At 46.1% G+C, this 24,147-nt stretch overlaps 1 protein-coding gene across 1 annotated transcript; it reads right to left on the bottom strand.

The window, feature by feature from the left end:
• Positions 1–17,978: 17,978 nt before the first annotated feature.
• On the bottom strand, positions 17,979–23,234 carry RPS15A (ribosomal protein S15a). Its single transcript, XM_064461803.1, has 5 exons — positions 23,093–23,234; positions 21,847–21,984; positions 21,581–21,660; positions 19,314–19,399; positions 17,979–18,114 (listed from the first exon to the last, which is right to left on the bottom strand). The coding sequence occupies exons 2-5, from the start codon at positions 21,977–21,979 to the stop codon at positions 18,021–18,023; spliced, it is 393 nt and encodes a 130-aa protein (XP_064317873.1). The 5' UTR covers positions 21,980–21,984; positions 23,093–23,234; the 3' UTR covers positions 17,979–18,020.
• Between the last annotated feature and the right edge of the window lie 913 nt (positions 23,235–24,147).

The raw sequence follows: 24,147 nt of genomic DNA, 5'->3' as shown, positions 1-24,147 counted from the left end.
CACTACCTGGACTTTGTGCTTCTGGCCAGACATTACTTGGTGGCCACTGCCACCTCATAGCACTGTCACCCATGGAGAGGCCCAGAGACAAAGTAAGGACTCCTTCACCCCTGTTACTCTGCTATGAACACAACTTAAAACAAAGGAGCTCTCTGGACTGTGCAGCAGTGTAGAAGCAAAAAGAGACCAGACCATGTGGTTCTCCCTGGCTGGAACACTCTTGCAAAACATCCTCTGTCTAATTCCAAGCCAGTTAATTCAGCCTGGGGCTTTGACGCCTGTCCCTCTCAAGATGTTTTGGCTAGCACAACAGAACAAAGCAGGTTCTGCTGCATTCAGAGCACACTTGGAACTATAATCTTTTACATGTGGTACAACTGCCCTTTAAAAAAGGCAAATCTAACATTTAAGAGAAGAATAAGGCCTGGAGAGTCTTGGAAGTTTTCTGTTCCGATGGGTGGCTAAGAAAAAGCAACACTCCTACCACCAGAGAAGTTGTTCGGGGTTTATTGGAGAGTACTTTCCTGCAGGTAAGGTGTGGTCTACACTATCCCAGCAGCCCCTTTTTGTCTCAGAAGCTGGTCCAACAGAAATTTCCATCCATTACTACTACTCACTAAAAGATCAAACAGTAACAGCTCAGGCTTAATGATTTGGACGCTCCAGGTTCAATCTGCATCCACGGGCCCAGCTGAAGGCTCCAAACTGTTGTTATGCCCTGACAGTTTTCACATAAAGTCAAGGACAGGGTCTGCCCATGCCACCATACCGGGACACTACTGTGACTTTCATTGAGGCAAGCCCTGGTTCTCCTTGCAGATTGACACCACTCATCTCTCCTCAAGGCGGTACAACCTCTTGTCTGTTGAGGGTGACCTCCTACCACCACCACTGAATCTTCCAGGGCAACTTGATCACCAACCACCGTTACAATATGAACTTCTCCTGAGGACTGCCTTTAATGGCAGGTCTTAAATCTCAGGGTTTGCTTTTTTTCTTTTGTTTAAGATCTCTGTGCATATAAACAGAGTGAAGCCTAAATCAATGCACACAATTGAACTACAGATGAAATTATAAAAAATGTCTCTTTGAAAGACCAGTTCCTCCCTCTAGGGGAAAGAGAACAGCTGGGGTTACATTCTCAACTACCCTGAGCTTCCCTTTGCCATTGCTGGAAGATCACTTGACATGTATTTGGTAGGGCCTGATGGAGAGCCATTGTTTTCATTGTCTGCACACAGTGCTTTGGGCAAGGGTCACCACAGGTTAATCCAGGCAGCACAACAGCGGAAATCATTTCTTCTTGGGACAAGTAAAGCCTTCTCCAAACTTCCCCTTTGTAACTCCAAGACATAGCAAAATTGTTGTAAAACTGTGGGTGAAACACACAAGTTATACCCCTGAAGGTGTAACACCCACTTTCAGATGCCTGTCAGAAGACAGATTTTTTTTTTCTTTTTCCCCACCAGCTTATGCCAAAGCAGGTCTGGGAGCACACACAGAGAACAGGCACCCCTGCATGAGTTCACCTATAATTATAACTTCAAACTGCCTTACCCCGACTCTCTGGTGGAAGTGTTAGCAGGAACCCTCCCTTTCACTGCTGTGTGACCTCTGCCTATTGTCTGTAGAGATATTTACTGTCATCGTAGTCTCCCTCACTCTGTAGGCTGACTCCCAAAGTCTTTTTGTATTTGGAATGTGTCAAATAAATGGAAACACTGACAGGGAGAGTAATTTAAGCAGCCAGGAACCAAACTACCATTAAAAGACTAGCACACACAGGAACACATACTAATATCCTAAGGAACAATAGCCAATCTGAAAAACAATAGGTAATTTTCTTCTGTCTCCTGCTCTTTTTACGGCTCATACTACCTGTCATAAGTAGCTATTAAAAAGCCCATACCACAGCATGGAAAACGAAGGGGGGGAACCCAAAATACACTATAAAACATTCTCCCTCAAATTCTGCCCATCAAAGGGAATTTAATCTCCAGCTGTCTACCATTTAAGAAATATCAAGTAAAATGGTGAGAATAGACTGCAAAATGCCTTCTTTTGCCATTATACTCACTACTGAGGGAAAACATTTTTTGATGGGGTGACCTTTGCATCGAGCTGTGTTCATACTGAAATGCATTTTGCAGACCATGAAAAAAAGTGGCTCCTTTTGACAGCTGAACTCAATACATAAGAACTATTTAAGAGAAGCTGCTTTACAAACAGTGGGTGGCAGATGACAATTAGTTTTATTCCTCTATTATGGTACTGATGGGGGGGGGGGGGGAATTATGGCCATTAGTCACAGTATGCTTGATATGACAACAAAGAGGGACCAGACTCTCTCTGCCTTCTTTCCTATATTTTATTTTCCCTGTGTATCTGCAGGCATCGCCTTTATTCCTTCATACACACACACTTATTCTTCTGTCTGTTCCAAATTTTGTCTCCCTTTGCTTTAATTCAGCTCTAAATATGTTAAATATTTGAATATGTTAAATGCAAATCTGGGCAGCTTATCAAGCTGTGGAAGCATTTTGCCTTCGTCCTTGAAAATCAGGATAAAAAGCTGAACCCAAGAAAGATGGGGATTAAAGAGGAGGAGGGGAAGAAAAGCAGCACAGGGAAGAGAGGGGACACAGAACAAATCCTCCACAAGAGCAAGTTGTTCCCTCTGGTGCTTGAATTACACAAGATTATTTTCTTTCAAACATCATCTGTGCCCCACCTCGATGCCTGGACTTTGCTGGAGCCCAGGCAAGAGCCGTTCACTGCCCTCCTGGGATGCTGGCAGCACTGTTCCCACTCAGGGCCAGTGATTTTGGGCCGGACCAGCCCTCATAGCTGGGCAGAAAGGACACACAAGGGGGTGAGAGACCACTGGTCTGGAGGGGGCAGCTAAATAGCAAGGGGAGACTTAATGCCTGCAAAGCAACAGGAGCTTGGGACAGCTAAAAACCCCGGCAGCCACCCTCCACATCAGCTTTCCCCGGCCCATCGGGACAGGCTGGCCCAAGCAGGCACAGCTGCGGGCCCGCACCAGCTGGGGCAGGGCCAGCAACCATGTGGGGAGCAGGGCCACTGCCACCCTGCCTGGCCAGGCCCTGGCAAAAGGGGGGATGCCCAGCACCATCCCCCACAGTGCTGCCCTCCCCAGAGCAGCTCCATCTCTGGAGAGGCCCTACACACCAGGAGCTGGCACAGGTGGTGGCCATGTGGCTTTTAAAGGGCTCAGCAGGCCAGGAGCTGAGCTGCACCAGCAGCCCAACCTCTTTCAGGAGACCCAAGATCCTGAAACTTGGAGTCCAATGGCAATTGCTGAGCTGAAAAAGGAAGGAAAGGGGCAACAAAAGCATACACATCAACGTGACACTTACTTGTGCCTGTGCCACATGTACCACAGGAGGCCGCTCCCTGCCCATGCCATTACATCGCAGAAAACTACAGCTGACTGCTTTTGAAAGGGAACTGAGGGATGGGCAGAGAGTCTGTCCACATCCAAGTGACACCCAGGAAAGCACACACACACCTGGCCCATCTCTGAGACCACAGGCTAGTACAGGGCACCAGGAGAGCAGCTTGACAAGGGGAGAGATCCCAAAATGCCTGTGAGAGTGGCCCAGTGCCCCCCCAGCCTGGTTCCCCTGCACCAGGCCAAGATGGCCCAGGAGGGCACCAGCCTTTGCCTTTGGGAACAGCAAACACAGGCATTGATTTGCCACCAAAAGGCCTGGCCTTGGAAGCACCTACATGGGGATCCCCAAAACCCCACCCACCTCTGCAGAGAGATAACCCCGGCCTGCCCCAGCTGACAGCCCTCATCAGCTGCATGCGCAGCACCCTGGGTCTAGAAACACCAGCAAAGCCCAGCTGGGTCTTCCCATCTTCTCCCCTTCATTCCCAATGAACCCCACCAGCAAGGAACCTGTTCCAAGCCAGGGTCCTCACCAGCACTCAGTAAACCAGGAAAAGCTGTGGCAATCACTTGTTGTATTCCTTGTTCCTATAAGCACCTGGTGAGTTTATTCTATGATGGACTGAATTTGGGAATGCTTCTTCAGCATCAGATGATGGGCTGGGCTGAGTATGCAGCATCTCTTTACTAAGAAAAGGACTAATTGCACCATGCCATCTGCAGAAAAGTTACTGTTTTCCTCAGCTTAGCAGACACCACGTAAAACCAACAGGGCAGAGGCCACCAGGGCTGCAGACCCACATTCAGCATAGGCCCAAGGGTGCTGTGTGAGACACCAGACAGTGACCTGTGAAGAGACACATTTACTGAGCACATTCCTATCCAGGCAAGTAAGTAAACAAAAGGGCAAGCAAAACTAATAAAAAAATCATATAGAGAAGTTATTTGGCCATAACTGAACATCAGGATGGCAGCATTAGATATGATGGTTCCCAGATTTTTTTTATTTTCCCTGAAGGTCAGGCAGCTCTTTGACTAATAACATTTGAGAACCACAGCTGTAAAGCCTATTCCTGCTTCTGTTCTTTGCCTGCAGAGAGAATATATGTGCACAAGTCTGTATTTCAGATAGCTGGGGCCGAGGACCCAAAAAAATCTTCAAAAAGGATAAACACATCTTTTTTTGTACAGAAGCTCTCAAACCAAGATTTTGGTAGAAAACAGGCACAGTTACATGAAAAGCTACACACAGCATACAAAAGGCAATAAATAAAAGTATGTGAATTCAGGCATCAGTTGCATCATTTTAGTATCAGCTGAAGCTTTGAAAATGTGATTAGCATATAGTTAAGAGACACTTCTTTGCATCAAAAATACCATGCCAGCTCTGGAAGAGAGCAGCCACCAGCAGAACAGGAGAGTTGCATAAGCCTCTGTGCCCCATTGTCTACAAGGAGCAAAAGGGCCCCAGGTGTTTTCTTGGTGTTGTGGGAAATAGCATATAGTTCACCGAGCAGTTTGATTTTTATGACAGCATAACAAATCCGTCAAGGTCAGCCTGAAATAGTCACAAGACATAAGTATTCACACCATACATTGGCATCCTTTGATAAAAGGCTGTGCATCTTTTGTAGCACTTAAAGAGTGATACCTATTTTTAAATTAAGGTCTCCAAATGACTGTTCAAAACCTGAAGTGGGAAACAACATTTAGAGCCTAGTTTTGTGGCTCTGATTTGCATGAGACCATGCTCCTACATAGCAGGGACAATAAGGAACTCTATGAGCTGCTCTCAAGTCGGTTCAGCTGGCAGCACTGCCTCTCTGAGCCTTCACAGCCTGATGGGGTTTGGATCTGTGCCAGTGGAAATCTTCCCTTCTGTTGTTCAAGCTTTGGATGAGGTTTGACTTGCACAGACCTTTAAATGTGAACTTCAGCGAGATTCGCTGAGGAAGGCCAGTTCAGCACATACTGTCCATTAAAGGTCAGCAGTTTGGGGATGAGCTTCACTAGACAGGATCGGGTGCTGGCCAGGATCAGCCATTATCCTCCAGACAGACAATAAATTACTTTATTCTTCAGACTGGGTGCTAAAAGCAAGGACCTGAATGTCTCCTAGACAGCAAGGGACACCTGAAAGCTGGATCTTTCTCAAGTCTAGGCAGGGGCTTTTTCCCCCCATTCCCTCATGGCTGAGCATTGGCACAGCACCAGCCCTGCTGCAGCCCCAGGCTCAGCCCGGTTCCCCACACCCCCATGTGCTTCCCATATAATCTCAGTAGTTGTTCTAGGCAAACGGCTCTGTTTTCACTTAAGACACTTCTATGCCTTTCATTGTGTTTTTAATTTTCATTTCACCAATATTCACTCCCACGGACATGCTTTCTGGCTTCTTCCAGCTTTTGTCCTTTATTTTTACTGCTGGAGTCAGAGATGATTATCTCTATGAAAGAGGTTTCAGCTGCATTATGATGATGGTAAGTGCTGTTTTTCCTGCCCTGTCTGATTTTCCATGCAAGATGCTTTTCGTATAGCTTTAAGTGTTTTATTATTTGCAAATTGGTTGCCATGTCTCCAAGTTTCCCTTTCCCTGCTGAGGAAAGTGCCAGCATTGCTGTAAGGAGAGGATTGCAGTCTCTGGCAGGCCCAAAGAAGCATTCAGTTGAACCTTGGAGAGGGCCACAGAAACCTCTCACAATTACAGGCGGCTCTGGGGCACGATGACGTCCCCCAGGTGGTACCCATGGTGTCTTCAAGCACCTCTGTCTGCATGCCCGAGGCAGCAGGGACCTCCCTGTGCCAGGGCACAGCTCACTGAGAGACAGCAATGGGATCACAGGCTTCCCAGCAGCCAGCACATTCGGGTGCTGGTACACAAGCTGTGACACTTCCATCCTTGACAGTACATTCTCCAGCATGACGTGGAGATCCTTAAACTATCACTTTTGCTGCTGGCACTGGGAGATGCCAAGGCAGCAGGGAAGCACTGCTGAAGTCTGGGACTAAAGACAGATCCTGATGCCACCCAAAGTCGGCATGAGCTAGACCTGGCCAAGACTGTCCTCCTAGCGCATCATCTTCTCCATGACAAGAGGCTTCTGAAGATGCCACAAGAATCTCCAACCATGACTAAGGTCTCCAGAGAAGCACCTTCCTCCTCCTTTCTGGCAGAGGAGATATGCCTTCCCCAGCCTCTCCAGCAGCGCTCTGTGTTAGCCTTCCCCACATTTCCTTCCCAGCACCATTGCTGCCTGCTCATGCTTTGGATCACCAGTTCTCAGCTGCTTCTTCAGCCACCTTTCACAGGTCCACTGTGGTCTCCCACAGGCATACTACACAGGGCCTGGCAATGCCAGAAGCTCCCTCACATCACTTATTGCACTAGCACCCAAAGCTAGAGCAGCTGACAACCCTGTAAGAGAAGGCAAGAGCATTAAAACAGTTTCCCCACATTGTCACAGGTGACCAGCAGCCACAAAAGCTCCAACAAGGTCCTTGTTCCCTCAGCTGGCCATGCTGCCCATGCCCTACAGGGGACACTTGTCTGACTTCAGCCAAGTCAGTGCTGTAACCTCAGCATCCGAGTTTTTTCCCCACTGCCTACTCGTCAGGTCCCTCTACTGACAAACTACCTTCTCATCTCTCAGCTCTGCAATTCCTCCTAGCATGCTGCAAACCAGCAGGACCCTGCCCATACAAGACCCTCACACCATACAACATCCCATAGGCTTGTGAAATAACATATAGTCAAAGACCATGCAATAAAGCAAGCATGACTGAAAGCCACTGCTGGCTCAGCATTTTTATTTTCAATCAAAGCAGCATTTATTTTTTGTAATAGTTTTTCCCCCTTTGGCATTTTCATTAGAAGACCAAAAGGAAAAAAACCCCAACAATCCCTGAGTGAAAGTATATAAGCAGCCTGACACCTGGTAATGAGATACTTCAAGCTATAGCCTGGCACTTTTATGGTATTTCTAAACCGAGCATTCAGTCAAGCAAACTTAGAAAGAATGGAAAGTTTGTTACTCCCAGGCATACATCTTAACGTTTTTCATCCTGCAATGGAAGAACACCGTACAAATAAGGCACGCAAATACCTGGCAAGTAAATACTTTTGCCACAGTATAATTATTCCCCTCAACAAAAAGGCTTCCAAGATGGGTCCTGAGACAGTACTCAGCATTCACAGCCAACCTGAGAAGCTCTTGGCTCCTCATTTGAAATGCTTCATGATTTTTCTTATGGAAACAGAGCTCAGACAGTCCCTTTGTCTGTCAACCCCATTGTCTTCCCTCCCCTTCACCAAGCAGCTCTGCAATTCACCAGCCAGTGTCACTCAGAGTTTAAACAGGACAGTAAAGGTCCAAGACTGTCCATTTTCACATGTTCTTACATTAAAATGTATGCAGAAGAGATGAGAAATCTTACTGCTGTTGCAAAGCAACAACTCATAGATGACACCTGCTCAATACAGAGCTTTCTCAATACTCAAATACTCAATACTCAAATACTCAAATACAGAGATTTCTCTGGAAGCTGTTGCAAGGGGGCCCTTCGCCCCACACTGGCTGGCAGCCAGCATCTACTGAACACACAGACCTTCTACAAGGCTTTCCCTCGCTCCAGAAACTTGGGGAAGAAATGGCAACCATAGTGGTAAGTCCTCATTGAACTGGTCAATGCTTTTAAAATTACTGCAGGCTCTTGCTCTCGAAGGGCAAGAAACCCCGAACCCCATGAAATAAGAAGGGGCAGGGCAGCAGCAGGGCTGCTAGACCCTGACACAGATAGCAGGATCGAGCAGGCTCTCAGCAAGCGAGCAACAAGCACCTCCCTGCAGAGCCTCCAATACCACTCCCAGCTAAGAGCACCTGGTATGGGGGCACCTGAAAGCACCCAGCACACAAGCACAGAAAAGCAAGACAAGAATAAGATGAGCAGGTTCCCATCAGCAGAAAGGCAGGTAGCCTGCACATTCAAGCAACCAACCTTATCTCCATCACCTGTCTCCGCTTGGAGCACTCAACTTCTCAGAAGAAAATAAAGCTTTCACCTAGCCACCCACATGTCTCCTATTAAATTCCTGTGAGATAATTGGGGTATTTCCGCTTCCCTCCCCCTCCAGCCACAGCCCAGGTTAAGGCTGTTGGCTGCAGCCAGGCTGCCAGGAGTCCCAGCAGGGCTGGCAAGGGGTGTCTCTGCCTCATAGGACCCTGCAGCAACCAAAAGCAGAGCAGAGCCACTGTCAGGCATGGAGACAGGGGAGAAAAGCTGGCCTCTTGCACTGTTGTCTCACTTGTTTCCTGTTTGACGCATGGAAAGGAAGGCTTTCTCAAAGCACAGCCATGCTTAGGCCACTCGCTCATCTCCCACAAATGATGCCATCCAAACATGGGCGGTAATTGCAGAGACAGGAAAATCATCTGCATTCTGCCCATAACAATCCATTGTTATTTTTATGCACGCACACACAGACATGAGTAAAGAACCCTTCTCATATCAAGCTGTGCTATTATGCTAACTACAGAGGAATAAATATGCCACACTGTAGCTAATAAGTGCCATTCACATCAGTATTTATTCCAAACATGTTTTCCCCATCACGTCTGCTCTGCCTGGAACTGCTCATCACTAAAGAGCAGACCCTTATTTCTAGTGATTTAAGCAGACAGGAGAGAGTTAGCAATTAAAGCACACTTTTGTACTGTTTAATTCTTTTTATTTCAGCTATCAGGCAGTGTTATCTGCTATCACTGTATCTTTCTATTTCTGGAGCTGCCATCTACCAGCACTGGGTTCGTATTTTGCCAATTTGCAAGACGAGTTCTCCCACCTGGGCTTGGGAACAGGGCTGACTCCTGATGTGCAATAGGCTTGTGGTTCTCAGCCCCATGCCCTACATTGTAGGGCTGGGTGTCTATCAGGAAAATGGGCTCAGAGTCATTTTTACTCAAGCTCTGACACACTTCTGTATTGCCAACTCCAGCTCCCTGCCGCCCTCGAGCATTTTGCTCTCGCCCGGTGCCTGCTGTTAGGTGATGCCTGCTGCTCCTGGAGCTGCTCCAGTGCTCCCATGGCCACGTTAGGGGATGCCTGCTGCTCCTGGAGCTGCTCCAGTGCTCCTATGGCCACGTTAGGGGATGCCTGCTGCTCCTGGAGCTGCTCCAGTGCTCCCATGGCCACAATGGGAGCTGCCAACAGCTGAGCACAGATTCAGGCACCTCTGGTTTTTCCCTTGCGGGATTATTTTTCTGCTCATCAAAGGCTGGCGAGGACTGAATGCCATTCAAGAAAAGTATTTCAGAGCTAAAAATAGTCTGATTTTTGATTCCCTCCCAGAGCAAATATCTGCCCAGCAGGTAGTAGATGAATTTTGTGGTCCTACCATGCACATCTCATCTTTCACCTGACAATACTTCACAAAGACAGTAAACAAGGCATCACACCAAACTCAAACTCCCACTACCTGGGCTGAACTATAACTATTTTTCACATTAAACTAAAAATAGAAACAAGTCAGAAATCCTCCACTGGTCATGGAAAACAAGCAAGGCTTTGACTTCTGCCCAAGAGGGACAGATGCACCTGCCCATCCACACCAGAGCAAACACAGGTCTCCGCACAAATACAAGCGATGTGTGCAGTCAGCTCCAGGACACACAGCCTGCCTGAGTGAGGTAAAAATTATTTCAAATCTGAGAAGCGCAGATGCTTAACTGAGTGGCTAATGTTGCTGCCCTAAGGAATGAACCTCGAGGACTGAATAAGGGCCAGCGCTAATTACCAGCCCACACAGACTTGTGGATTATATGTCGAGGATCCAGTTATGCAAGAATACAGCTGGACATGTTATTACAAGTGAGGAGACAAGCATCCATGTGAAAAAAAAATCCTTTCATTTTCCCCCTTCTTTCATTCTTACGGTTAAAGGCCTGTTTTGTAAAGATACTTAAAAGCTAAAGCTCTCATGCTGACGTTCCTGGACTTTTTTTTTTTTTAAACTGCACAAAACAGTGGACCAAACACCAATTAGGCATCCTTCAATGAGCTGGGAAAGTAACTCAGAGGTGGGTTTCAGCAGCAGCTTTTTTTTTTTTTAACCTGACTCATCACCTGCTTTTCTCTCCTGCTCCCAGATATAATCCTGGCTTCTTCCTGCTAACAGCCTGATCCAGCTGAAAGCACAATTTACTTGCATCCGTGGAACACAACAATGGTTATGCCAGGTTTCTTCCCCACAACAGAAGGGGCAAATCCCACTCTAATCTAGCTGGGAAGTGAAGGCAGAAGGGTGTTGCACATACACATTTCTATCCAAGATCACATACCAAGTGTTTTGCTACTCCCGACTTTTTCGTATTTTCTTGTATTAGGGCAAGGGAGACATCTAGAGATCACAGGCAGGGGATTGCAAGCTTCTGTAAAAACAGTTTTCTGTAGAATGGGTGGCAGGATGTGTTTACAGAGTGGGAACAATAAATAAAATCAATGAAATATGAAACAAATCAACTCCTGCTTATAAATGATGAAGACCCAAGACAGGATGGCAATGGATTATAGAGTAGCAGGAATGCTCTCCATTTCCATGGCTTGCCCTCACACAACACTACCCCCAAACTGTGAAGAAAAGCACTTCCTTGGCAGACAGAAAGTTTGGGGGCATCACCTTGAATACTGAGTTCAGTTTTGGGCCCCTCAGAACAAGAAGGACATTGAGTTGGTGGAGCGTGTCCAGAGAAGGGCAACAGAGCTGGTGAAGGGTCTAGAGAACAAGTCCCATGGGGAGAGGTTGAGGGAGCTGGGGGTGTTTAGCCTGGAGAAGAGGAGGCTGAGGGGAGACCTTATCGCTCTCTGGAACTACCTGAAAGGAGGTTGTGGCGAGGTGGGGGTTGGTCTCTTCTCCCAGGTCACTAGTGATAGAACAAGAGGAAACAGCTTCAAGCTGTATCAGGGGAGGTTTAGGTTGGATAACAGGAAAACTTTCTTTACTGAAAGAGCAGTCAGGCATTGGAACAGTCTGCCCAGAGAGGTGGTGGAGTTGCCATCCCTGGTGTAGATGTGGCACTTCAGGGCATGGTTTAGGAGACATGGTAGTGTTGGGTTGACAGTTGGACTTGATGAGCCTAGAGGTCTTTTCCAACCTTAATGATTCTATGATTCTACATACATTGCTAGGGCACCCTGTCTAAAAGCAGAGAATACTACAGGAATGCATACGCAATGGCCAAGTGTAGCACTAGCAGATAAAAACCTCAGTAAAATGTAACTAAGCTACACTTAGAACTTGAATCCTGCCCTTTTAATCCCAAAGCAAAGTCCACGTCCATCCCACCAGCACAACTGCACCAACAGCATCTCTATTCTCAACTCAGTCACAGGACTGATGAGATGGGGTGTCCTGAGGATCAGCAAAATTACATCCCAGGACAGGCAGAGCAAGCTACCCGATTCATTACAATATGCACCTGACCCATTTACCTTTATAGACCATTCGGTGTCCACTTTAACAGTGTTTTATGTCACTATAAAAAGCATAAGTGGCAGCTGCTGGGTGTTTTCAGCTGGCTGATCTCAAGAACCCTGCTGCATTATGCTGTTGCGTAGCACTAAAATTTGATCAACTACAACTGCGGAATGACTATTGCCCTGATGCCAACCCAAGAACAAAATACATGTCCCCAGAGATTTTGCTTAAACAGTTGAGCATCACAAACGGTGTGTGAAGGAGCGGGGGACAGGGTTGTGGGACGCGTCAGGCAGTTGGTGCAGTCAGCTACATTTAGTCTATGGAAGAAAGCAGACATGAATTTGATTACCTTGTTAGACTGAGGCTTGTCACCGGCACATCAGAGATTTTGCAAAAGGGGGTTTAACTTGCTTGCTGCTTGCTTGGGGTAATCGTTGTAGCTTTGCTCCGCTTGTAAAGGCAGCTTCACCAGTAGCATACTCTCCTGTTCTTGTTTGCTCCCTCGCACCCAGAAAGAACTAAATGGAGAGAAATTCAACAGAAATGAGATCTGGGGCCTTTGTTATACAAAGGTCAGGGAAGATAACCGAGTGTCTCTTCTGGATTTACTTCCCAACTCAGATTTTAGAAAGTAGAACAATTGTCTTAGTGACACAAGTATTATTTTCCCCACTTCTACTTTGAGTATATTTTTTGGTCTGCAGTTTTTCTTCCCCCACCTTCACTCGGTGAAACTCCTGCTAGAACACACATCAGCTGACTAGGATATCCATTCCTCTGTTTAAGGAAAACCAGCTCACAAAGGAGACTCAGCACACTGAAGCATCAGCACCCAGCTGAAACCTGTGCTACACAGACCAAGCATGATTAAAATACTGTCAGATCACAAGTATCACATTTGACCAGGTTGTAATTTAGTAGTTAATCAATGTCTGCCCATCTTTTCATTCTGGGTACTGCGTGAGAAAAGACCAGTCGGTACAGCCTGTCCTGGTAGAGTTGTAACCCTTTTGGAGATGGTGAAATTCCTAGCAGCAGCCACCTCTGCTTGGCTGAGCACACGCTCCCCCCACAATGCAATGCACTTGCCCTGCACATCACAGCACCCCAATAGGCTTCCCACAGATTTTAATTTGTGCTCCCTATATAAATAAATATAGATTCAAATTAGCAGCCATACCCTGAGTAGGAATCACTTGGTGGCTGATAAACCTAGCGCAGTCGGATCAAGAATGCCAGGACAGCTTTCAAACCCATGGGTAACCGTCAGGTAAAGGTGGATCCAGGACTACCTGATTACATTAAGAGTGGTCCTAGCAAAGGTCAAAACTCTCATTACCTTCACCAAAACCACGATATTTCTTTGTACATGTTCCTCTCTGTTTCTAGTGCTTTTCTGAGACTATTCTTATGTATCTCATATAATAAACCAGACTGGATCAACTTAAAACTAAGTGGAAAGTTTTATGCCTTCAGACATCCTCATTTGCTTCATCTAAGAGCAGGAGAAGGTCAATGGAATTTAATTTTTTTTCCCCAGCAGAAGATGCACCTTTGCATATCAAGCAATAAAGTTTACCCAGTTATTCTTGTCACTTGCTATGTCAGCACTTCTCTCTTTGTAAAAATATTTGTAAACAAAACCAAATTAATCAAGGTCATGAGCTGGTAGCCAAAATACAATGTACCAGAGCAAGAAGATGGCGAACAGCAGGAGAATTAAAATAGATAATTCTCTTTTAAAAGAGAACTGCATGTGTAAAATGGCAACACTTGAGCAGAGAAAGCATCAGAGGCATGAGCAAGATCACAGGCCGCCAGCTTCTGAAACTCCTTGGCTCTACTAGAATAGTCCTCTGGACTAAACTGTGGTTAAATCCATCCAGATACTTACTGAGAGCCTGATATTTGCATTAATTGGCAGTAAGACACTGGACAGTGGATAGGCTTGTCTTAAATCTAAACTTAGCTAAACATCATCACACAAAACAAAAAAAAAATCTTGTCATTTGAAAGCATGTAATTATAATTAAAAATCCTAAAATAATAGCTTTGGCAGTCCCAGCTCCTTTAAAAATATATGATATCTCCTATCCTCTACCACCAGCCTCATCTGCACATCTTGACACACTCATCACAGTGCTCTCCGATCCCGCGCCTTGCAGTCAGGGCTCCCACACCAGCCACGAGCGACTTCACATTCTTTCACTGCTGTGAAATAACTACTGAGCACCAAATCTGCTGGGGCCAGTTCTAAAGCCTCTCTCACCAATTTGACCCATTTTCTTTCCCTGCTTTCTGCTGCACCGCCACACACATCCTTTTTTGTTGTTGCTTGCTTTGACCTACACTCCAGTAAGCGTGAGAGTCACTAAGGTAACTGTTCAGACATTGGAGATCGAGGTTTAATTACTGCTTACATTTCTGGTGCAAGTAATTGGCACATGAGTTTGAGAAACAAAACACACATGCCATTCAGGGGAACGAGGGTAATTTAATTACCTGTGGGAGACAACAAACAAAAGGACAAGGAAGAGAAAATGCATTTCCAGTGAAGCCACTGCCACGTACCAGGCTTTTTACCCTTTGTCATATCTTGAAGATCCATACTTACTCTCACCTCCCATATTATCTTAAATCAGGCTGTAGTGCATCAAAAAAAGAAAAAATTATCTTTGTGGACCAGAGTACAGGAGAAGTCAGGATATTTAGCTCTTCAGAAGGAGCAAGGAGGCCAGCAGCAATGCCAAAGCCCTCTTGGGACTCTTCTCACACAGCTTGCCCTCTCTCCAGCAGTTCAAAGTCGGATGCTGCCATCTGTTGACAACTTCCCACTGCAACAACAGGTATTTCAATGCATGGCAGGCAGTTTGAACCTGTTTTTAAAGAATGTTCTTAAAGAATGGCATGAGAAGCAATAAGCAGTCGGCATCTGGAAATACTGACCATGTATCTGACAGCAGAAGCGAGACCAGGCTGTACCCCGCAGATGGGTCACCAATGCTCTCCCAACTACTTCCAACTTAGTAATTTTCACAACTCTAAGTTCTGACCCCATTTTACTACCTTGACTAGGACTACTGATGCTTACCTTCTTGTCATCAGCCGAGCAGGTAAGAAGGGATTATAGGCAGTGCAGCTTCACCACACGCTATCCATACCACAACATGACTAGACCCTCCCCAGCACAACAGCCTGGCAAGCAGCCACGCACACACAGACCTCAGCGTTCAGATTTGGCTTCGCAAGTAGAAGCAGACCTCCAGCCAAAAGGCCAAGACTTCTCTCTGCATCTAGAAGGGCATAGAGGCGACACAATCACTTCCAGACTCGTTCAGTGTCAGACTGCACAGTATCCAGGAGAGCACGAGGGTAAAGCTTGGTGATTCAGTGGTTTGCAGCACAGACGCTTTTCCACAGGTGTCACCCGCCCTCCCAGTTTTCCCCACATGAACATCAGCCACCTGTCCCTTAGGAGACTCCTCCACCATTAACCTCCCTCTGCTCTACAGGTACCAAACACCTCTGAACTAACACTTTGCCTTGATTGCCAGTTGCATCCTGTACAGCTCTGTATCATTTTCCCTCTCACCTTTCCCTATTAATCTTTATTACCCAAAATGATAGTTAACTTTTACCTACAAACTGCTTTCCCAAAGCACATGCCTTCAGCTCACAAAACATCAATTAAGCTTAAAATAATACCACTTTCAGATTTTAAGCATGTCTGAGGATAAGAATTTCTGCAAACCCATTTAAAGCAGTTGTGTTGCAGGGCATGTCATAATCCTGTGCATCAGCTCCTGAGACCCACTTCAGAAGTTCCTTGGATCTCAGCTGACAGCGATTGCCCAGGAGTAAAGCTCTCATCAGTGAGGTACAAGCTCAGAGATCATCTTATGAACTCAGAACAGCCGCATCAGCTTCCACGTGTGGTAAGCCAGCGTGTAGTTAATTTGTTAGATATACTGTGGAGAAGGCACACCTGCTCCTGCATGCTTCCCTCGAAGTCATTCTTTTTACATTGGAGCTCTAATTTCCATTTAATAATTCTACAAAAGTCACTGGGCTGGCTTGTGAAATAAATTAACGCAGTCTACTCCCAACTTGTCCATCAGAGAATATCAGAAATTCTCTTACTTCAGGAGCCTCTGTGGTAGTGAAGGACATACACAGGCAAACTGGTTCAGAAAAAACTGATGAGCATCCTGTGTAAAGCTCGTTTAAAACATCAATGTCAAACCAGCAGGTAACCTGTAGTCACAGCAAATTAACCTAAAGAAAGCCCTGAGGTGTCACTGACCTTCTTCCATCAGGTATCAGAAATGTGTGTTCTATTCCAGACTGATAATAAGATTTTATAAAGGAACAGTTGAATCTTGATATGGTCTTCAGGGTTACTCTGAGCAAGAAATACAGAAGCTTGTGTTTGCATCAGTGCTTAGCACTGCAGAATTCTCTGTTAAGGATAGAGTAAAAAAACCCTGTAACAAAATAGCTTCATTTGACAATAAAAAAGGGGTCAAGACAGACTTCTTTTCACTTTGTAACTACTCTTTGTGATTCAGTGTACAGATCTTTATCTTCGGCTAAGCAAATCAAACTGAGAACCATTAAACGGAGAACTGCTCACATCTGAATGTTTGATGCCATCTGAACTCCATGCTTTGTGACCTTAACCGGCCGGTGACCGAGCCAAAACAGGTAAACTAGCCTTTTTTATTATTCCCCTGCTCTTGTCAGTCAAGCTGCAAGTTTGTTACAGGATGCTGCCGTACACCACCAGAACGCTCACTGTAAGCACCCTTTCACAGCCCCGTCTCTAGCTGCTTCTTCCTCAGAGAAGAGCCACCACATTAGGCAAGACTCTGCTGCCCATCTAAAAAGAGTTAAGACCAGTTTGCTTAGCAGTATGACCTTTTCCTTTCCTCCATAAAAAGTAACAGACTGAACAGCTTACATAAACTATAGAATTTCAAGACTTTGTGCCTGAGGACAGCCAATTCCATCCCGAGGCTCTCCGAAAAGCTTTGTGATGAATTATCACCTTCAAGGCGCAAAACAACTCACTCAAGCACTGTACGTATCAAGCATCAGGACATACACCAAGAAGGAAAATTGTTTCCAACTCTTTGTATCAGGAGAACCACATATTCAACAGCTGTTTTAAAGCATGTTGAAACAGGCTTGCTACATTTCAACAGGCTCCTTCCTAATAAAGATTCCAAACAAAGTGAAATAAGCCAACAAAGTGAAATAAGCAAACTGCTCTTGAAGGACAACACAGCCCAGCAGCTCACTTCCCATTCTCTACCATCTGCAAGTAGCTCTTCAGCTGTAGTCACCTGCTCTGTGCACTGCTTTGGAAGGAATTTTTCTTATCAAGTACATCATGCTGTCATGCACCAGATGTCTGAAACAAAGGCCAACAACTCGTTCAATACTAAATAGTCACTACCTGTAAGTTCAGATATCCTTATTTCCTCGCTCCAAAATCTTAAAAGAAATCCCAGTTACATCTTCGTGGCAATGTGCAAAGCAGCTGCACAGCAACCACCCTACCCAAAACTCTGCTGTTTCAAAGGGCTTTCAAAGTGGAAATTTGAAGAAAAAAACAATTATTCATCTCTATCTCGGTTACTCTTTACACTGTAAGATGTAGAATGAGTTTGTGATCTGAAATTTAACTTCAACCATCTTAATTATTCCACAATCCCACATCTCATAACTTTTTAAACCACAAACAGGAAATACCTTGTGGCGAGGCATCATCTATTATTTAGCCAGAAGGTGAAACTATAGTCACAGATACATGTGTCTCCATAGTTACATATAACACCTAAGAGGCAATCCACTGCAAGAGATCAGAGTTCTCCTCCTGAGGCTATTCTGTATAGCAACCTGTAACTGCCGTTCAAGTGGTAACTATTAAAAGTATATCATTAACAGAAATAAAAGCTGTGACCAGGGATGGTGCGGAACCCGAACATCATCTGAAGTCAGAACTTAAGCACTACTGAAGCGCTCTGTTACAACCACTGTCACAGGTGGCATTCAAAGCCATTAAAATACCGACTGGAAACACCAGAGTCCATTTGAACAATTTATTAGTATCCTCTTTTTTTACAAGTTTTAGAAAAAGAATCCCAGGATTTTGCCTCCTGTGTGTTTTCGCCTAGCCTCCTCATGGTCCATGATGCCAGCTGAGGTTGTCAGTACAATGTACCTGTTAAGAAAGAACAAATGTTCAGTTTATCGCTTTGGTCTATGCTCGTGCAGAATTGTCAGCACTAACTTCATTTCTGTATTACAATTTTAAGACCTGTTTCTGTATGACTGGGCCTAACGGAAGCGAGATCAGGCTGTCAGACAATGAAAAAGAAACTCCTTTCACAAGTACAACTCTGCAGCACACAAAGGACATTTCTTGCACATTCCTGCTGTCAAGTCAGTTCAGCTGTTGTAGCAGGAGCAACTCTATAGTTTCTAGACGAAGCCTACTTCTGTTTTAAGCAGACATTTTTCTTCAAAGCAGGTAGAGTTGCCATGGTGCCAGACAGCTCCTCAACTCTGAGCGCTTTGTCTCGCTGTGTTTTGAACACTGTGCACTGAGGCAGCTGAATATCTGGATCTGGACTGACAACTGAAGCAGCCTTAGTCATTGCTAATACCAACATTTGGATTATCACCCTACTTCATCCACACAGCTTCTCGGCTGAGAACCTCTTGTCCAACCACTCTATAAATACTCTTAAAATCCCAATACGAAAACACACACTCGCAAGCTATACAGGTGCAGCCAAAGCAAGCAGCTTGTCACTGGAGCTTTAAGAACAGGAATGACAAGGAACTGTTAATCCTGCCTTTGACAGGACAGACTGGCTGAGCCACTGAAGACTCTTCGAGCTCTGTCATCCTGGTACACTGATATTTATTACTCTGACTCAGTGAATTCTGGGAAGGAAAAAGGTACTGCATAATAGTAACATTTTCTGTGTTGTGGAGGTTTGTTTAACAGAGGCTCCGAGCCTCTTATTACTTGATATCTAATAAATTCACACACAATCAGGAAGTTTAAAGCAGTAAGACCTACTTCTGTTGACCTGGTAACTTATGTGACTCCTCCCCCATCTATACAGCCTTTAATAAAATTAAAACAAGAGTCCTATTTTCCCAGTAAACTTTAGAAATGGAGAAAACAAGATTTACCAAAGCCAAGCAAAAATAGGTCCTTGCTTAGCAGTGCCCCTTTAAACCAGTTAAAAAGAGCCTTTGTATGGAAGATGGATTTTTAGACTGGTATCTACCTCCAGACTGATCAGAGAGGAAATGTGTTAGGCAAGTCTAACTCAGGCAGGATGAAAGCATAATAGAAAACCCCACATTTTCACATATGACACTGATTTACCTCTTCTCCATACTCACCCAAACTGACGTGAAGGCAGTAGGTTGTTTTGCCACTTTTCCAAATCCTTCAGCTGAACATCAAATCTGGGACTGATTACACCACACTGTAAAACAGAATTCCATTGCAAACTGAGAACAACTTTATGAACTAGATTTGCACATTTGTCATTCCAATTCAATGGATGAAGAAAATTAACAACTGCAATTAAAATATTTTTGGCAGAAAAAGATTAGAGTACTAAGAAGCACACTCCACTTCCCATAATATGAAACGGCACTTCCTCTCAGGTAAGTGGAGACTCTCACACAGCTCTTCCGCTGCTATATCCTCCGCTCTGCCTCCTCCTCCTCGATTTAGGGTGACTTACACTGCTGCTGAAGCTGAACTAACAAATTAATGGCTAGACCTGGGAGTGCACAAAACTGACTATAAATCACTGAAGATTATTAAGCATCCTGTATCATAAGAAATCCTGCGATTACTCAGGGGTATTCTACTTCTAATCATAACGCTTAGTTAGCGACACTACCTATAGATTTTAAACAGGGAGAAGTTAGCACACATAAAATATATCAAAGTTTAAATTAATCATATTACTTGCTGACCATGATTCACTACTACCACCTCACTGGCTCCAATCATCTTAATAAATATGCAAACAGAAGCACACCTTCTCCTTTGAGAAGGACCTGGGAGTGCTGGTGGACAAGCAGCTGACCATGAGCCAGCAATATGCCCTTGTGGCCAAGAAGGCCAATGGTATGCTGGGCTCCATTAAAAAGAGTGTGTCCAGCAGGTCGAGGGAGGTTATCCTCCCCCTCTACTATCCCCTAGTGAGACCACATTTGGAGTACTGTGTCCAGTTTTGGGCCCCCCAGTTTAAGAAGGACGTGGAACTGCTTGAGCAAGTCCAGCGGAGAGCTACCGAGATGATCAGGGGGCTGGAGCATCTCCCTCATGAGGAAAAGTTGAGAGACTTGGGTTTGTTCAGCCTGGAGAAGACTGAGGGGGGATTTCATCAATACCTATAAATATCTAAAGGGTGGGTGTCAGGATGATGGGACTGGGCTCTTTTCATTAGTGCCCAATGACAGGACATGGGGCAATTGACACAAGCTGGAACACAGGATGTTCCACCTCAATATGAGAAAAAAAAATCTTCTTTCCAGTGAGGGTGCCAGAGCAGGGGCACAGGCTGCCCAGAGAGGCTGTGGAGTCCCTCCCCTGGAGACATTCAAACCTGCCTGGATGTGTTCCTGTGCCCCTGCTCTGGGTGTGCCTGCTCAAGCAGAGGGGATGGACACAATGATCTCCAAAGGTCCCTTCCAACCTCTACCATTCTGTGATTCTTGCTGCAGTGATGGACATTTTTCTCAACCGAACAGCTGTTCCCATATTGCAACTATTCAGAGAAACATTATATCCAGCTGCACCCCAGAAGATCAGTTACAAAATCATCCCAAAAGAGTTCAAGGAACACTACACTCAAACCTGACATACATAATCTTTATTACAGATATAAAACACTAGTAGTTTGGGTGGTGTCAGAATTCTCTGCCTACTACACTCAAGCAGTTTTCAGCTGCAAAATTTGTTCATCGTAGGGATAGCCCCCAACACACTTTGACCAAGTAATATTTTTATTTAAAGAGCCAGCTCTCACTCATACAGCTTAAGTGCAAACAATGATGCACTGCAACTCATCACGGAACTAAACAGCTCAATATTTTGAGACAAAAGCATTTTTAAAATTTCCAAAGCACACATGAATACTTCATATGCCCCAGAAACTTAAAAAAGCACTAATTAACATAGCATTCAACTTTCCCTCAACTGCAAGCAAAGCTCATCCAGTGGCAGGAGAAAGGTTTGTCTTCGACATTTACAGGTATTAAACATCACCTGGAAAGCAACTCAGTTCCTATCTCTTAAGACAAGTCTTCCAGATCACTTAAATAGCAAAGAAACCAAGAAATCACTAGGTAGCCAGAAAGCTTTTAAAGAGAGAGAAACACAGAGCACTTGCAGCAGACTTCCCTGAAGAACTGCCTTACATATTCAGAGTTTAGAAGAGATGTAATTAGTCAACCATAACATCATGAATTCAGAAAAATTACAAAGCATTTGGTAACCACTGATAATACCCATATTACTCTCACTTACATGGATTCAATAAGTACCACCTTCTTTACAAGTAATTCTCTCAGAACTGGAGCAGACAAACATGAAAATAGAAAGTCTCATTTAAACACCACAGAAACGACTTCAGGAAAGCAAATCCTACCTTGTTGAGTCTGCCTGTGAGATTGACAACAATCTTCCCAGCTCTGTGATCATCAATTATCTCAAATTCACCAATGTAACCTACAAAAAATTAGCAAACACAAAAACACTTAATACTTAGCAACATGAATAAAACTCAAGTAACTATGCTGTACAAAACTAGTTCAAGCATCTTGATTTACTTTTAGTCAAAAAGCACCTTAACACAACAGCATCCACAGAAACATGAATGAGAAAAAAAGCCAGCGCTACACACTCTAGACTTACCATGCTTCATCATCACAGTTAAAAACCGGACGATTACTTTGGAGCACGGCCTAATGAGAACTTGGCGTTTCCCACGTTTCTCTGCATTGTTGATGCTTTTGAGAGCATCGGCTAGAACATTCATGCGCACCATGGTGCCTGCAGGCAAGAGGAGAGGCAGTTAAGTACACCAGCTCTTCAGCACAGAAATACTGAGCAGGGCACTTCTTAAAAGGCTAATTTTAAACCTAAAAGATCTAAGGCTGGCAGAAAATTATGTTAAACCTTAAAAAGCATTGTTAGGCTAAAAAACAGATCAAATCACATACCCAGGTGTGCTCAAGAGGAGTCACAACTACCATGACAAGTTAGGAAATCTGACACACTTTTTTAAACTTGGCTTTATCAACAGGCACACAGGAAGATTTAAAAACTGCCATCTAAATAACGTTTAATCAGTATGACACCTTTCCCAAGAGCATCGTTTTGGACTTAACAACCCAGTTCTGCAGTATTAGCCCTGTTAAAAAACTAGGTCGTACACGGCATTAAATATAACAGGTGCTTCTCGGCTTGCTTATCTGCAAAAGAAAATCGCAGGATGCAAGCGCAACACAGCACTCTGAAAAGGAAACCAAGCATCAACCCTTGCATTCTCGTGATCAAGAAAGACGCACCCGGACGGCCACACGGCATGACATGCCCCGCTAATGACAGAGCCAGCGCACGGACAGACCGAACCAGGGAGGCTCCTGGCCCGGCCGCAGTGCCGTTCCCGCGGCGGCCAGGTCCTGCGGCATACCGAGAGCTTCTACTGCTAAGCCGGCACCCCCAGACGAGCAGGCCCGCCTAGCTCCTGCCCCCCTCCCTGGGCCTAGCCCTCCCACTCCCAGGGCCCCTCGCTACCTCCTCCTGGGCGCCGCCGCACGACCCTCGCTCCCCGACACCCACGGGCTCGGCAGCGCGGCTCCCAGGAGCCCTGCCCAGCCCAGCCTCTCACAGCACCGGCCAGCCGCCGGCCGCCGGCCCCGGCCCACGCCCCGCATCGCTGCCCAGAGCGGAGCCACGGGCGATAGGGCGCTTCCCCCCACCCTCCGCTCCGGGGGCTCTACGGAGCGCTAGGGGAGCCGCCGGCTATTCAAAGCGGGCCGGGCCAGCCGAGCGCACCCTCGCGGCGCCGGCAAGCCCGGGAGAGGCGGCCGTGGGGCCCGGATGGGGGCGGGAGGCGGCGGATGGTGGCCGGGGCCCAGCAGCGCCCCGCACTCACCGGTGCAGCAAGATGGCGGAAAAGGAAGAGGCCGGGCGCCCGCGCGGGGTTATGGGAGGGCCATAGGCGCGGGGTGCCGCGCGGCGTCTATCCAGACCTCGCGAGACTCGGCGTCCCAGTCGGCGGGCGCCGCGCGCCAGGCCTGGCCGTCCCCATTGGCCGAGAGCCTCATATCGCGCTTCCGGAGCGACAGCCGCGCCCCGGTTCCTATAGCAACCAGGACGCCTCGCGGCTGGCCAAGGTACGGCGGGGCGGGAAGGACAAAAAGCCTTGGCCGCAGGCTGGGCGGCGCGACGGGGCGCACTCCCGGCCTTCCCAGGAGGGGGAACCCAGCCACACAAAACCACCGAGCAAACAAACCCCTAACCAACAAAAAGGAGGACATGGATGGTGCCACTACTGCAGTTCTGCGGGGGCTTTTTTTTTCCTCCTGTTTTTTCTACAAGGCATAACACAATAGAGAGATTAACCCAATATACTTGATTTCCACTGAAGCTTCAATAGGGCCCTGTACAGTGGAGAACCACATAGCTACTCAGTGTGGTGAGGAGTTACACGACACAGCTGAAGGTCTGGGGTAAGCAAAGCTGCACAGTGGATGGGTTGTGTTTCTATGAATTTTCACTGAAAAGGAGAAAGCTTTCAGTGCTGTAACATCCAGCGTAGAGCACCCTAAACTCATGCTAACATGGGTGTAGAGGGGCTGCCACCAGCCCTCCCCCAGACAGCGCCGCAACACTGCACAGCATCACTGCTTGCTCTTGGACACCCAGCCTTTCCCCAGCAACAGCCCGGGCCAGTCAAGCAGAGCACTCTCACCATTGCATTACAGATCCAAACTGTGGGGAGATGCCACCACAGGTTTTAGTGATTGGGTCCGATTTGGCCTCAGTCTCTTTCCCCAGTGTTCATCAACCACAGATAACATGGCAGCCTTTCCCCTCTGCAGCAGGCACTGTCAGTGTACTGCCATGGCTGACAAAAGTTTTACTATTTACAATTTCAAACAAAAGTGTTTTTCTGTCAGAACACTGCACACAGATTGCCACATGGCA

This window comes from Phalacrocorax carbo, chromosome 10 (assembly GCF_963921805.1).
Source record: "Phalacrocorax carbo chromosome 10, bPhaCar2.1, whole genome shotgun sequence".
NCBI lineage: Eukaryota > Metazoa > Chordata > Aves > Suliformes > Phalacrocoracidae > Phalacrocorax > Phalacrocorax carbo.
This window is presented reverse-complemented; position numbering and strand designations above follow the sequence as displayed.

What these genes read in the sequence shown, in the direction of transcription:
- RPS15A (XM_064461803.1), bottom strand. Translation starts at nt 21,979, where the DNA reads ATGGTGCGCATGAATGTTCTAGCCGATGCTCTCAAAAGCATCAACAAT. An exon ending in AACTGTGATGATGAAGCATG is followed by an intron (nt 21,661 to 21,846) that starts GTAAGTCTAGAG and finishes AATTTTTTGTAG; the next exon opens with GTTACATTGGTGAATTTGAG. An exon ending in TCACAGGCAGACTCAACAAG is followed by an intron (nt 19,400 to 21,580) that starts GTAGGATTTGCT and finishes TCTGTTTTACAG; the next exon opens with TGTGGTGTAATCAGTCCCAG.